General features: G+C 40.8%; 1 protein-coding gene and 1 long non-coding RNA gene across 7 annotated transcripts in view; one reads left to right on the forward strand and one right to left on the reverse strand.

Annotated features, from left to right (window-relative positions):
• Nucleotides 1-16056, reverse strand: part of usp2a (ubiquitin specific peptidase 2a) — a 46011-nt gene extending 29955 nt beyond the window's left edge. For 2 of the 6 annotated variants that reach the window (XM_034603761.1, XM_034603755.1), the window contains exons 1-3: nt 15848-16056; nt 12116-12238; nt 2688-3516 (exon numbers count right to left, since the gene is read on the reverse strand). In XM_034603761.1, the coding sequence (XP_034459652.1) occupies nt 2688-3461 (774 nt within the window). In that variant the 5' untranslated portion in view covers nt 3462-3516; nt 12116-12238; nt 15848-16056. Of the gene's footprint in view, nt 1-2687; nt 3517-12115; nt 12239-12826; nt 12958-13056; nt 13144-15847 lie in introns of those variants that run through there. The other 4 variants (XM_034603758.1, XM_034603756.1, XM_034603759.1 and 1 more) reach the window with 4 other exon arrangements.
• LOC117772570 overlaps nt 1-16561 on the forward strand; it is a 25382-nt gene continuing 8821 nt past the window's right edge. Inside the window, exons 1-3 of the long non-coding RNA XR_004615797.1 lie at nt 1-11; nt 807-816; nt 11721-11725. This is a non-coding gene — a long non-coding RNA (uncharacterized LOC117772570). The remainder of the gene's footprint in view (nt 12-806; nt 817-11720; nt 11726-16561) is intronic.

The following is a 16561-nucleotide window of genomic DNA, read 5'->3' on the forward strand; positions in this document are numbered from 1 at the left end:
ATATAAAATATGTAATTTATATCGTTTAAAATCATGGGGGGAGAGGGGGGAGGGGGGAGCTGGCTCATTAGCATTTAAAGGAACAGGCACTCAAAACAGGTCACTCTGTGGAGGGCTGTTTTAGACAGGGTAAAAAGGGTGCTGTTTTAAATGATCCTTGTGGTATTTTGACCAAAGTATGTTACAGACATTTCATTAAGACCCCAAGGAACCATATCAACTTGTGGTAAAATGGGCATGCTATGTCCCCTTTAAGGCTTTATCAGAGCCATTTCGCCTTGGGGGAAGTGGGTAATTATACATGCCTGGAATAACATAGGCCTGTGCTTTAATGAGCAGACACATAGGCCAGCTAGTTACATCCGTCCATGTACTTCTCAGTCTGTGCATCATGGTTAAGTGTTGATTGCTTGTTTAGTTAAATGAGAATAAAAGTCAGATCCACCATAGGAAAGGGTAAATTGTGGTCTACTGTTTTTTTAATTTCCCCAACTCCACAATGCTTTTTTGTACTGACTAAGATGTTTTGGCACAAGGTCTTAAGAGTGTGTTATCCAACTGTTGTTGAGACATTAGCATTCGCTTGGGGTCCATGTTAGAGTGCAATATTAAACAGTCTCCTCTTGTCTCACATATATTCACTTTCGAAAGAATGTTTTACCCAAAAAAACAAATCCTTTTTATCCTGCAGTGGTAATTTTTTGTGTTTAGTACAACAACTCTTTGTTAATCAATGGGTCATTTGGCGGTCTCGTGGTCAAAAAATGATCTTCATCTTTATCTCAGACGAGCTGAGGATTTTGTAGGTTGTGTTAGGTCACATTAATCTTTGTCTGAATGGCGACTTGTATGAGCTAAGAAGGAGGACCTGGATAACTACAAAATGTGCTGTTGAATTAACTCTTCCAACCACAAGGCCAGTTAGTTAGTATTGTTTAACCTCCCTTACTTGATAGGCTTGAGTCATTCAAGTACATAGAGCAGGTACATATCATTAAAGTAATGACACACTTATTTGTCAATTCTGTTGGAAAAATTATAAAAACAAGTCATTATAAAATATGAAATATTGCTTATTAATTATCTGTCAATCCACTAGATGTTTCAGTTATATTGTTACATTGCACTGCAAACATTTATTATTCATGCTATTATAAATTATGTCGTTTTATTGCTGTTTAATATTCTTTATGCACATAAAGCAATGTGATGCATTAGAAGCACAGGAAGGGCTCATCTCAGAGTGCACTTTAAATACTAGTTAGTTAACTAATGGTAATGAGTATAATATATCAGACAAAGAGGAAGACTGATTGTACTGAGCCTTCAAGAGTAACTCAGATACTTACTGATGCTTTCAGTTCAAAAGGCATCATAGGCAAACTTTACAAGGATTTCACTTCATTGAATGCAAATTCAACCAATTACATAAGACAACACTGTGAAAGGGAGGCAGAGGGAGTATTCTTCAGAGGAAACATGGCTTTGAGTATGGGAAACCCAGTCTACTTCCACTAACTCCTTGTTTTGAAAAGAAATCTGATCTGTGTCTCTATTTTCTCTGGCCAGAAATCCAAACTAAGTTGGTGTCAGCACTCCTGCTGGAGGGTGTGGACGAGGGAACATACACTATTATCTGATCAAGTCTATACGTTAATCCTTTTCAGAAAGGAGTGCAACTAGTCTCAGAGATTTTTAACTTTGAATAGGATTTCTTTCGCCTTATTCCACCTTGGAAATGTTCCTAAAGCTTGTGCTGTAATGTTCTGTAATGTAATGTAAAAATTTATTAAAAATTAAAACAGCTGGTACAACAGAATATGCATTAAGGGCCACATTCAGTGTAATATTATAATGAATGTGTTTGATCCTATGTCTGAAGATTGTGTTTGACTACTAACAGATCAACCCTATATTAAATGCACAGAAAAACACTCAAGCACCCTAACCCTCTCTCAAGTAGTAATTTACCACAGATACCTCTCCATCCCACTCTTACTCCTTCCTTTCATTATCTCCCCCCTTCAAGCCACTCTCACCGCCCTTTTCCACTCATCTTAACAGGTCATCAGGACTAATCCAGCAGGGGGAAGTGGGTCAGTGATGCTTTCTGACCTGCATAGATGAAGCTCAGGTCATTAATACTGAGCTCAGGGATGAGGTTTGTGGCCTAAAGACCCAGCTCATCATAACCCCACAGCAACATGTGAGCTGGTTAATTGCTGGGTTAGAAGGGGTCAGGTATCCATGCTAAGAGCTCGTTTGTCATATAAGCATGGAACTACTTACGTACCGAGGAATAATGACTTCCGTAAATGTTTTGTAAATGATAGAACTGGCTGTTGTATGTATGTCTGTTTTACTGATTAGCTCAAACTGTTGACTAAAGAACATGTTAAAAGCATTTGAAAGAGTGACATGTCTGGTATATATATTATTGAACAACAGAACTGTAAATGCACAGAACTTAATCTGAACAACAGTGCCCTCATTTGGTAAAAGCAGTACTCTCATGAGACACAAAGCATTGTGGAGCTTCAGCTTTAGTGTGCCTCTGTGGTGATGGCTGCAGCTGGGATTGCATTTAGCTTGATTCAGCCCATGGATACTGACCCCCTCTGGAGCAGTAGAACCCCAAACAACAGGTTTTAAGTCTGCATAAGCAAGAACAGAGGACGTTATCTTACCGTAGAGTCCCTGGTTGGGGAGCTGGACAGCCGATTACGACTCGGCTCCCATGTCGAAGAGCTGTATGCTCTGCTGCTGCTGCTGCTGCCGCTGCTAAAGGCCTCCTGGTTGGAGCTCCGCGACAGAGCCTCCTGAGTAGAACTCCGCGACAGGCCCGAGTAGCTTGGGCGTGAGCTAGTGGTGTACGAATCGGCCACTTCACTGGCCCGACTGCGGTAGCTCCGCAGGGCACTGGCGGAAGAGGACGGGGTGGAAGAAGAGGTGTCATTGAAGCCCAGAGAGGCCAGATCCCTGCTCAAGTCAGTCTGAGATACAGATTTCCGTCGGTTGAGCGAGATGCTCGAGGCCACTGACGAAGAGGCGAGGTAGCTGGACTGGGCCGAGGACGAAGAGTAGGATCTGTAGCCGGTGTAGACCGACCCCCCACTCAGCCCAGACCCTCCATAGCTCTTGACGGGGGTTCTGCTCAGACTCTCACTCCGGCGGCTGATGCTGCTGCTGCTACTTCCGAGGATGTCGGTGCGTGGGATGGTTCGACCCCGGTCAATGTCGGGGTCTGAGGAAGTGCTGTAGTTGCGGCTGCGGGCGGTAGAGCTGCTTAGATAGCTGGAGGAGTAACCTGAGGAAGAGGAGGTCGGGGACTTGTAGGAGGAGAGCCTGTCCCGGTCGCTGTATGAGCTAAGGCCCGGTGTCAGGGAGGAGCTGTAGGAGCTGTAGTGGCTGGTGTAGGACGGGCCAGCGTAACGCTTGGCGGTCGAGGAGACACGGGACATGCTGCTGCTGGTTTCTCAGCCACAGGGAGGCAGAGCCTCTGGAAGACTGCATCGACTGAAGCCACAACAAAGAGACACCAACATTAGTTCATCAGCAGCAATACTTACAGTGCAGAAACTATGTATTTAGCAGTTAGGACATCCTTTAACATTAATCTGGCTTTGAAAACACAACATTAAGTCATTGTCTTGTTATTTAAAGTGGCAGCACTGTTTCATGTTTAAAGCCAAATATTACAAGTGAACTACATTATCAAGATCTACAACCAACAACTTACATTATTTATATAATGTATGAGATTGAACATTATGTCTCCTTTTACTGTCAACACAGTTTATGTCATTTCTCTGTGGTACATAATTCAGCAGAGAGCAAGTCCAACAAAAATAACTTTGAAACTCAAAATCAAGTATGCGTAGCATTTAACTATTTCGGACTCTCCCAGTAATGCTATTATTTTTTATCTTTAAAAATACATTATCCCAGTGCAACGTGCACATGCATTGCTGTCTATGTCTTTTGTCTTTTAAACTCCTTGCCTACAGTTTTATTGCAGGCTTCCTTTTGCAAAAGTGTTTGTTGGTACACAAGCTATTGTTGCAGACAAATGTTGTTGGTTCCCACTCCAAATCCATTTTGTCCTATATGGCAAGTGTTCTCCACTGTATCAATTCTATTAGACCAAGATCAGGTGAAATCCCCTTTAAACGATCCATTTATCCAAAGAATGTGATGAACATCCCCAAACCCTTAAACTATCAGATTGAATTAGACAAAACTTTGCAAGGAAAGTTTTTTTGTTCCATACTTAATGAAGAGTTTGACATAAAAGTTACAATTTAATCTTTGTTATTATATGTGTGTGTGTGTGTGTGTGTGTGTGTGTGTGTGTGTGTGTGTGTGTGTGTGTGTGTGTGTGTGTGTGTGTGTGTGTGTGTGCAGTGTAATAAGGCAGTGAATTTGTGTTTAAACTGTTAAGTGCTGATTCAACTGTATAATAATCTTGTAGGATGTAGTTTGTAACCTATCCTCACTGATTTCAATGGAGCAACATATATAAGAAACATTGAGGATAATGGAAAATTTAGTGTATATTCAGAGTGTATTTCGTATGTCTCTTGCTCTAATAAAGGTTCCTGTGACTGAAAAATGAGATAAATGTGCAGATGTTTTTGATCTGATTTATTTATTGTTGTAGTATGATTCCAACCCAGATGTTTTGTAATAGTGTTTAGCTAAAATTTTGCTTAAGAAGAAGACACTATAATACTCAACAACTCAACTAAAAATGGTGGAGTTACCCTTTAAAAATTATTATTCTAGTCATATATATTGTCATTGCTTCTCCCCTTTTCCCTATACAGGAAAAAATCAAATGAGACTACATAAAGATGTTTTTGACTGTGAATCTATATGGCTCAGTGAAACTGCACTCTAGTATATCTATGGGCTTTTACAGAGCACTGCTGGTTACCCAGGCCTGAGGTTAAAAAAGTAGAACAGATAGATGGCCGCAACATCTATACTATACCATAACATGAGCCCACATCACATATGTGTATATATATATATATACACATATGTGTGTATATATATAGTGTGCATCTCTCACAGCTATATTGGACGAGTCCGGCTGGGTGTTGGAGGTAAAGCCAGGCAAGCATCACAGTGTGTTCCTGTAGCAGGAAGAGGCTCTGGTTCACATATACAGCACTGTCTGAATAAATAAAAGTATCCGGTGTTGCTGATCCGTGTTGAGTTTAGTTGGGGAGGCTCCTATTTCTTTCATCTGCCTCTCTCTCTCTCTGCCTCTCTCTCTCTCTCTCTCTCTCTCTCTCTCTCTCTCTCTCTCTCTCTCTCTCTCTCTCTCTCTCTCTCTCTCTCTCTCTCTCTCTCTCTCTCTCTCTCTCTCTCTCTGTGTGACCACAGGTTTATCAATAATTCAGCATATGGATCTGGAATAAGAAGACAGGCAGAGTCTGGAGAGAGGCAAACACACGCTGTTGGCCAAAATAATACACAGAAGCAGGCCAGGTGTCTGCGGCCACTCAGTTGAGTACTGCTAAGCCAGCCAGGCTAACAGAGCCAAGAGTTTGGCCCTAAATCAGCCAGCTAAAGACATGGCTCCATAAATGTACTAGGTTTGTTTCTAGGGTTTTGTAATTTGGCAGCAGCAGATGTTTGGAGGGTTATTTTGGTTTTGGCAATATAATGCACATGGCAACAATAAAACACGGGCAACGTTTCTCTGATGTCACCAACGGATTTCTGATGGGACGAAGCCTGGATCTGGATTTACTCTGCACCTACATCTTTGTCAGTTACCAGACCCAGAGAACTAGGCCAATGTGTCAGGGAGCCTGGAATTGAGATGGAATAAACATCCACCACCACAACTAGTGTGATAACTTGAGTCACCAGTTGTATGAGACAACTAGCTTCCAAACATGCTCATCTTTAAGACTAGAGATGATCAGGACCCAATTTCTAACATTGAACTTTGAAGCCATTTTCTGTAGCTTTCTGCATTGTAGCTCCCCTCACTGGTGGAAGAAAGTACTGACAGTCAAGTGTGAGCTCAGCTTTGATATACAGTTTTCTAACTGATTATGTGTTAGCTAAGCTATCAACTTTGTGCGCAGTGCACATATAGGTATTATTCCTGTACTGACAAGACCTAGTCCGAGCCAGCATCAGAAGCACTGCGATAACAACCCAATGTCTGATGCTGTGATAACTTTGCTTCAAGGTCCAGGAAAAAATATTTTCTGTGAGTGATGTGATCCCACACAACCACATTATTATCTATCTCATGGTCTGATTCCACTGATTTATACCATTGCAGCTGGTGAGCCCACCACATCCTCATCATCACTCTATCTCAAACCCTCATTATTTGAATCGTCACATGTATACACACAAGTATAGCAAAACAATGTGTGAGAGAAATAACAGTAAGAATCCATCCATGATCCTTATTGCAATATTTGTTTTCTCTGACATAACAATAAGAAAATCACACTAAACAAACATGGCTCTTCCCTAAAGCAATACTCCTCAAATTAATGAATTAATGAATGACTTAAATAAGACAAATGCTTTTCAAATGGACGTCTCTGGTACTGTGGTTTTTACGATAAAGCTCTCATATAACGGTAGCTTGTGTCTTTTGAACCCTTGCCTGCTACACAGTGGCCTTGGTTGAATGTAACCCTGCCTCATGTATGCACCCCTCACTGAATTACCACAACCAGGCAGGGCAGCTGAGTGAAACAAGCTCGGACTAGTCAGGTGGGCGAGCTGCTGAGAGAGAAGCACAAACAGCGACTCACACCCGTGGGAGTAACGGACCCAGGATTTAAAGGTGATAGCTAACTCTGGATTTCACTTCTGAGAGGCGATGTCTCCACGGAAACAACAAATGCAGAGGCACAACAATGTGTCTCTCTCTCACACACAAACACACACACAAATGCACTCTGGCAACTCTGCATTTTCAGCCTCCCCTGAGGTGGTGCTAACCAGTAGTTAGTTACCATAGCTACCTTGGCAACAAGATGCATTTGTTTGCTTACTACCAACACATAAAGAACTTAAAATTAGCACACGGACATATTCCATATTATTTCAATAATTACATTCTGGTGTCTGTGCTTAATGATCTATATTTCCTTCACACCTTTAGAAAACCACCAAGGAAATGCTGTGGGAAAATGATGGAACAGGATTAGACAGAATCAAATATGAGAGGGAAGAGCAAAACAGACTGAAAATATGTCTGTGTAAAAATACAACATCTCACTGCTGTGAATGAGCTGGTTAGTCCACTGAACTAACTCCTAAATCTGTCTTAAGAAAGATGTCAACAGAGATGCAGGAGTGACTGCATGAGCGACTACTGACTGCTGGCAATCCTTGGCAAAGAGTCACAGAGATGAGGTTTCACTTACAGGGCAGGTTTCAGAAAACCAAGCTAAATACTTAACAGTAAACTCACTTTTGATTCATGGACCGAGATTTAAGAGCAATTTAAAAGACAAGAAATTAACAGGGAGAAAAAAACAAGAATCCTAACTAAACACAAGGGACTACTAAAGTTACAAGACCCACTTGCTTTTCAGCACACACATTCTCTTTCCATTCACAAAGTGTCAAATACCATCAGGACCAAAACTCACCTCGGTGTCACTGATGATGTCACTCACAGCTGCATCTCAACTTTGTTCAAGGAAAGAACATTTAAAAATAAACCTGACCAATATGGATGAAAATGTTTATAGAATAATTAAATGTCTGTATTTCTTTAAATGTCTGGGGATTTTTCCAGATATTATGTTGGTTTAGATTGCTTCTATTTTCTTGTGGAAATGTGCCTCTGTAGAAAATCCATTATTGCAGTCAGTCAGTGAGTCAGATCTCTTACAGAACATATTGTCCTCCCAGGTCTCCCCCGGGCCCGTTAGAGAGCAAAGCCAATCTAAAGTGCGTTAGAAGAGTCTGGGCAATGACGCAAGATGCCACAGCCACTGTGCTCCGGGGTGACATTGTATGAATGTAACACCAGCATGGATGCTCTCTGCTAATTTGGAGTGATGGTATGTGCGTCTGTGTGTGCGTGTGAGTGTGGGTGAGCTATACGATAGTTAATGGTTAGCTCAATCTCAGCTGAGTCACTGCTGTTTTGACGAGTGCTGTGTAGAAGTCAAGCTCAGTTCTGATCAGATGCAGCTTTCACCAAGCACAGAAGTCACATTTCATCAAAAAAAGGTGCAACAAATAGTTTAATATGTCACTCCCCCAATAACCCATATTATTGATCACTAATATTTAACTAATAACTTTGCTGATGGTGGAAAATATTTCTTAAAGCAACCAAATGTACTCATTTAATCTCCAGCCAAAAACTCTGACAAAGCACATTGTCGACAGCATGAGGATCACACTGAATTGCTATTCCATTTCACTACAATCATTCAGCCTGACATCCTGTACATTGGACCAGTGGCATTTGTTTTGCCCTGAACAATCGGCAGTGAGAGATACCCTGCATCTTGCAGGCAGACATTATTTTCAGATCACACAGAAGCAGCAATAGCAGTTCTCAGGAGCTCTGAACATTTTCATGCTGATCAGGGAGCTTTTCTGATTTTAGGGTTAACGTGTAAAATACAGTCAAGTCAATTACATCCACCTTTATTGCCATTTGTTAATGGATGTAGCAATGTAGCTACCTCGCATGAGGGATATTTCTCAGTCAGTTGTTTTGTCGTCAGCCACTAATGAACACAACAACCAGACGTACATTTGCCAAAGAAATGGTAGTTGTCGGTGGTGATTGCCAGCTCTTAGACAAATATTGCAGTATTTAACATGTGGCACAATTGCTCTTCCCCATAGAGACACATTGAAATTTATTTAGAATCAGGTTTCTGGCCTCTTGATTTATAAGCTTTGTTAAATGCTCCACTTTGTTTAACTGCTAGTCACTATCTCATTTTGTCTGTTGTTTAGTGCTGGGCAGTTACTGCAGCATGAAAAACAGTGGGATTCTGGAGCTTTTTCACTGAAAAGCTTGAGGTGATAGTGACTCTGAACCACAACAGTAATGTTGAGTGCTGTGAAACCAAAACAATGAGCTAAAAGGAATTTAACTGGTACTTTAACAAACAGGAAACTGCAGAGCTTGGTCGTAACTCTCTGGGGGTTCATTACTACAAGCAACCGTAATCTGAATTAGAGATGATTATGTGATTCATTATTTAAAAAATGTTTATTAGTGCAGCACATCCTTGTTCATTACTGAGGATGTGTCCAAGTAGCAGTATTGCTGATATATGAAAATAAGTCATTATTGATTACTTTTACTAGCATTACAGTTTAGATATCTTTAAAGACTTAACATTTCCAATCCGTGACTTTGGCAGGACTAAATTAGTAGTTGGTATGTAGTAATTGTAATTACATGAACTTGCTTGATTGTTTATTTTTTTAGCTTCTCTATGCCAATGAAAAGTCTGTTAGTCACCTCAATATAAATCAAAACTGCTATGGCAGCATATGAACACACACACCAGAGAAACTAACATAACGTAGCAACAGTGTTGCTCTCATAGGGGAATCAACATGGGGCCTGTTAGGAGGTCTAAGGGCTGTGCTGGGTTTGGCCTTACAAGCAACTATATATATATCCTGAAATGTGAGCAGATAAGACACGGGTGATGTCTGTGAGGGCCACACTGACGCCTCTGCCCACCCCTTATCTGCCTGACTACTAGTTCGCAAGCATATTAAAATTAGGCTTGACAACTTTATTATTCTGACCAGCCGAAGTTAAACCTATCCTAGCCTTCCAAACTAGCTGTTTAAACTCTTTTCAGTGTGCTGCAGTATAATATTTTATATAATTCTTTTGTACAGCAAGATAAAAGAAAAGAAGGAAATTAAGTAGAGGAACGTACAGTAAAGCACAAACTAAAAATATCTTGTTCATAAAGATGCTATGAGAGAAGCAAAAGATTTAGCTTTGAAATAGTTTTTTCAGCATTCCATTTAAGTGAAACAACTCGGTTACCTTTCATTTTCCATTACTGAACACATTAACATTATCAAATTATTAAGCACTCTAACACGCTCATTCCCATAACGCTGCATATTTCATACTCAGATATATTTTCTGCTACAAGCACATTCCCACCAGAACCTACCCCTATTGCAATTCTTCTCTACAAAACCTGGTTTCGATGATGTTAAAACCTGGTGAGGAGGAGCCAATTAGCATTCATCATCACCACCATCTGTTGCTGAATCTGCCGGCTACAGTGATTGATGCACCAGCCTATACAGCTGGCTGGTTTAATTCTTTATTCATTGAGGTAATCATTTGATTAATTGGGCACATTATTATTTTAAACACCTATCAATCTCTGCCATTCCACTGAGTGATGCTGAGAGATAAATTTGTTACACAGATGTGACTTAAAGCAGCTATTAGTTCGAACATTAATTTAGTTTAACTTTTCTGTAACAGTTAAGGATTCACAATGTCAATCACCACCTGTACAATTTTTTATATTGATTTAAAAGACTTCCAAATTACTTCCACCTGAACGACTTCTATATGTGTATTCTGGAAAAACTGTATGATACTTGAAAAATTCGAGTTTGATTGACCCCACTCTTTTTGGGGTCAGAAATTCTGATCCAAGTACACTCCGGTAACAACAACAAAGTAATATGGTCTCTTAAAGACAACAACATTGTGTGGCTATGGCCGCTAGCTTAGCCACTTCCTGTGGACTTTTAGGGTTAAAACAAGGTGTAAATGAACTCGTTTTGAGTCAACTATGAATGTCGGGGCTTGCAGACACTTGGATGACACCACAGGAGCAGTATGGAGGCATGTTATGTTTTTTCTGTTGTTTTATTACGTCTAAAGAAGGACTCACCATTGAGTTCAATTGTGTTGGATTCTGCTGCAGCAAAGTTTACCCCTTAAACTCTACCCCTCCATCGGCATAGTGGTGAGTAGATAATGAGTGAATTTTCATTTTTCAGTGAACTATCCCTTTAAGGATTAGTTTTAAGTTTGTTTAGATTTCCTGTTAATATATGCAAAAGATATACAGTTAACTTTCCTACCAAATATCAACACAAGAATCAGCCAGAAACACACAGTATTTGTCAGTCTGTAGTTTAAATCTTATCTCTCCCACCAAATAATCATGTTTCTTCATTAATTGCTTATGCAGAGTATGATACAGTGCTCTTCTTTGTGAACATGCTGTCTCTTACCACTAAACTTTTCTCTTATAACTCTTGTTTTCTCTTTTATAGAAAAAACTGTACAATGTAGATGCAATTCAAAACAATCACAACATGATGCTATATCAGAGGATACGCTACATCAGAGGATACCATTTTTTTTACTGCAGTCACACACACTGACTCAAAATGATCCCCCGTAACTTTCAATTATATTGTCCAAACTAAATTTTGAGCTCTATGTGAAATCATTTGCAGAGTCCTGCCCCAACTAAGGAAAAAGAAAAAAAATCATCCCTTCAGCATAATTACTGTGTATGGAGAAAGTCATCTGTGCTCATCACACTTTGCCTACTGTAACATCTCCTCTATCTCAACCACAGCTGGTCCTGAATATGTTTCTCTTTACATCAGCACAAGACCCTTCATGGTCAGGCACCTCTGTAAAGGACTTAGTCTCACCAGTGGAGGGTCCCTAAGATCATCAGAGCAGGGAGCTTTGGTTATTCCAAGGTCAAGGCTGAAAATTAACAATTGTTTTCACTTCTTGATGTTGCTGCCTGTTCTTGCTATCTTTAAAAGGGCACTTTAAAACCTATTTGTTTTCTCTTTTATTTATTTTTTACCTTTTAATAATTTTTCTTCTACCTGTAAAATATGATCAGTTTTCCCAAAACCCAGTAAATTAACTGGTCTCTTGCTCTGAAAGACAGTTTTGGTCTCTAATGCAGTGGATATGTAATGATAATGTGTGTGACTGACTTTAACTCTCTCTAAAGGGACTGGTAAATGCTGCGGTGATACATGTGAACCAGTGACGTTAAACTCTGCCCTTGCATGCCACAATAGGAATGCATTATATGTGTGTGTGTGCATGTGTGTGAAAAGTTACCTGCCGTATTTGTAGGTGTGCGTCAGTCCCTCCAGACTTTGATGGGTCTGGGGCAGCTCATCCTACTCCTGCTAGCCCACAGTGTACACACACATGTAGGCTTTGTGGCTCTGATCAGTCCTGCTGAAAAACACAGACGTGTTACATGTGATACCAGTCAACACACAGAAAGACACAATGAAAAAGCAACAGGGACAAAAACTTAAATCATTTGCTATTGACTGAGGACATGTGTTTGAGATATGTGTGACCAGAAACAGGCCAGTAAATGTCACTAAGACGTATGCTGTCAAACACCAACTATCGAACAGCCTGCTCGCTGAGAAAATCCACGCCTGTGGATCGCAAATACACCACAGGAGAAATATCAGATTGCCTGCAGATCCATGAATTGACCAACATAACAGAAGTCAATGTCTCCTTGCTCGTGTTTTCTCTCACAGGAAAATGTGACACTTCACAGCAGACATACGTACAGGCCACCTGCACATGCATTCTCCGGAGTTCATGTCCAACCAAGAAAGATTGATGATGCATCCATCAGCTGCCTGTATAATCAAATCTGGAAAAACTGTCAAATGATGAAGCTCACATTAAGAGTTGACTCTGTCTTTGAAAACTTCATTATGTGCCACTTCCAGAACCTAAGCTCACATTTTTCAATCACAACCAGCTGCTTCTGGATATATTTTCACTACAAATACATATCACCTGGTTTTACGCCCCACGGACAGCTCTTCTCAGACCATCTACTTGTGCTAGAGAAATCCAGAACGTTCTGAAACGCTATCCCCTTTGCTCTGTCATCATGTCCTCGAGAAAATATACCTTATTACAGCTGAGCAAACAGCCCACACTGTATGCTTTTAACTGACCAGCAGGTACCTGGGAGAAGAAAAGGGAGGAAGAGTGGCAGTTAAATTGTTTTGTAAGAGGCTCACCCTTGTTGTTCTGAGCGACCGAGCCAACAGACAAAAAGCAACGGGTGCTACTTGGGAGGCTGTGGCCCCAGAGTGTGAGAGGATAGCATGAGCACAGCGAACCAGAATGCCATAGATCAAGTTACAGAGCCAGTAAATATAGCAGACGCCTATGACCTCTACAGGTCACTCCACACTCAGTGGCGTTCCAATTTGCTCTTAAAGGACTAGCATTAAGGCTGTTTATAAGCCAAGCTGGGTAAGCATCAAGAACAGCACACTGCGGTGGCCAGCAGATTGGCTGCTTTCACTGAAATTAAAGTCTGAAATGAAGAGAAAGCTTCACTTGATCACAATTCATGTGCAGGCATCTGAGTTCCTCCAGTAATAGTGTCAGTGCATGAAGCTACAGATACTGTAGACACTGTTGTACTGCAGTGGCTCTGACATTTCACATATCAAACTGATAACTGTTTTGTATGACTTATTAACATGCAACTTTCTTCAAAATCAGTCATGTTCCTCCTACTCTGTCTTATTCTGATTGTATTTTCATACAGTCCTTCTGATTATGCTTATACACATGCACAGTTTCAATCTAATCTTTATTTGATTAGGCAGTCTCATTGAGATATTGGATAAATAATACAAATAATAAATAAATAAATACAACACATCAAAGACTCATTAAATAAAAGCAAAACAACAAGGACCTGATTAAAACGAGAATTAATAACATCTGATGATAAGACTGCAGTTATAGGACAGATTGCAGCTCATTCAATTTAAAGGGTGCATCATAACTCAACCCAGTTCTACCAGCATTAGTGTGAGTGTAGGGGATATCTAAGGTGATGTGGTGACTAGTTTTAAATAAGAGAAGAGAAGTAAAGTAGCTTGGAAGCTTCAGCAGTAGAGTTAATAAATGAATAACATGAGATGACTGCTTCTTCTTGACTGTAAGGATGTCCATCCAACTAAGTGATACTGAGACTATGTTGAGTACAAAATTTGTCATTTGGGATAAAATGAATGAATGAATGGAGAGTTAATTTGAGCATTTTAGATGAGAACAAAAAGAACAATAACAACAATTCAAGTGCACATTCTATGTCCGAAAGGAGTAGAAATCAAGTGTGAACTTATCAAGTCCTACACCTTCGTTATATTTTTTCTTCAAAATGTATGTTAAACATACTCCTTCAAACTTTCTGCTTCAGCTACCATACACCACTCAAAACACGTCAGTCAAATCAATAGAGTCAAAATTTAGAGCAATCAGAGCAAAAAGAAAAAAGTTCCTTAGTACCGTTATTCCATAAATTGACTAATTTAACTGTGATTCAATTATATTTTTTGTTGGTTCTCACTTACTGTTTTTATTTTTTTACAAACTGTCTCCCATCAGCTCATGCTGGTTTTCTTTCATTTGAAACAACTATTGGATACTGATGGGTGATAATTACTTCTCTGCTTTGTACATCATTTTGAAAGTTCTGAAGTCAAATACAGATCTCTAAATGTCAGTGCTTTTAATTTGATAAAGAGTGGGTTAGTCCTTACTCTATTAGTGTTTTTATTTCCTATTCTTATGGCTCTTTTATGAAGGATGAAGACTGATTTTGTGTTAGTTTTGTAAGTATTCCCCCCACACTTCCACACAGTAGGTTAAATATGGAAGTATGAAGGAGCAGTAAAAGGTGTATAATGATGCTTTATTTTATACAAAAATAAAAATTTTGACTTTGTAATATTGCAACTGGCTTTGATACTTTAAGGTAATTTATATGGGGCTTCCAGCAGAAATTATATTATATATATATTATTATTAAGAAACTTGATGTCAGACCCTCTTTCTATTTATAAAAAAAAGGCACTGTGATGCACAGGGTTTCACTGGATCGTATAGTTACTGTCCTGTGAGAGAGGCGGATTAACAGTAAATGGCCAGATGAAATGGGGTGACTGCAGCAGCACAGCGCAGTTGAGGTATGTGTGTGAGACAATGGAAAAAGACCGGAGCAGTGCTGTGGTGGACGGTCTCTGTGAGGGGTGTAGCGTTACATGACACTGAGAGGAGATGGGACGACACCGGCCAAGCAGCCACACTCGATGCGTTTACATAATATGGTTCTCCAGAGCCTGGTCTGGGGCACACGTCGGTGTATTAGATATACTCCACCATACTGTTATTATTAATACACAGGGGATTAGATAAGCAGGCAGACCGGGAGCATCATGGAAGCGGGGCAGCGTTGACAGTGTGTTACCCAGTGACAGGGGGCGGAGAGGGGGACTGGAGCAGAGGAAACTTAGCCCCCCCCCCCCCCCCAAGTCACCTGAAGTGGGAGGAAGACACTTACAAAGTTACGTTTATTAACAAACCATGTGTGGTTATTAGCGGTGTGTAGTTGCAGTAAACGGTAATTAACTAGCTGGTGTAGCTGGCTAACTCTACGGTAACAGCGCAACCCCCCGCCAAACTGCAGTGTAATTCACTGCTTATTACCACTTCACCACACTGCATACATAACACACGCACTTCACTTACTGCAGCTGACATGTCTTCAAACATGACACTCTTACTCTAAAATGAAGAGCTCCTTCACACTCGCACTGCTGCCGAATATGTTGGGGGCTCGCAGTGACTTCTGGAACGTTTAAGATGGCGCTCAGTGGGGTATATGGTTCCTCAAAGTAAGCAGGGGGAGGTAATTTGGGCAGAATGTGGTAGGAGTTTGGTTTTTTTTGTGTGACACCAGCACGTAGAGTATCAGCACCATGGTGGTGTAAGGTAACTGCATCCACTCACCCCGCAGCTGGAGATCGCCCCCGGTAACGTGTCTTTCTGTCCGCTCGGTGCTCCTGTGTGCACCGGTAACTACGCTGCAGTGAAGTGTGGCCGGTGCTTTTGCAGTGAGGACTCCACTGCCATGGTCTCTGCTCATGAAGCCTGGTGTCCAGCCATGTCTTCTGTCCCCGGTGCAGTTGTAGAGTTACCGAGACCGAGTAACGGTGCGTTGCGCTTTAACGGTGACGTCAGTCCGCCGACGGAGCTCGCTTCTGGTTGGTTCACACCTCCCTGTGCGCGTCATCACCCAGAGCTGCGAGCCTCCGCCCACACCGTCACCATGGTGACGAGCGTAAACATCAGAGACGTCTTTCATTGAGCTTAATGCTACATTCAGTGCGACACTCGTTTCCAAAAGTCAGTTTACATGGTGGCTTCAGAGTCTTGGGCCTGAACATAAACAGAAACACCTGCTCTTTGTAGAATGAAATACCATTCCATGAAATAGTGCTCTTTAAGTGCACATGTTTAATTATTTAGGAATGGTCAAAGCAATGTACACAGAAAAACAACATCATTTTGTTTGACTAGTGCTGTGTCAGTTCTAAACCTGCCTGTTTGGAAGGTTTCAGTCTATGGTGCAGAGTGATGTCAGACAACTTTGTGTTCATCCTACCTGGTTTATCGGCACTGAAGATTTTATAAAAATTGTTTTCATGAAATTTTCTTTATTAT

This window comes from Hippoglossus hippoglossus, chromosome 13 (assembly GCF_009819705.1).
Source record: "Hippoglossus hippoglossus isolate fHipHip1 chromosome 13, fHipHip1.pri, whole genome shotgun sequence".
In the NCBI taxonomy this organism is placed as follows: Eukaryota; Metazoa; Chordata; class Actinopteri; order Pleuronectiformes; family Pleuronectidae; genus Hippoglossus; species Hippoglossus hippoglossus.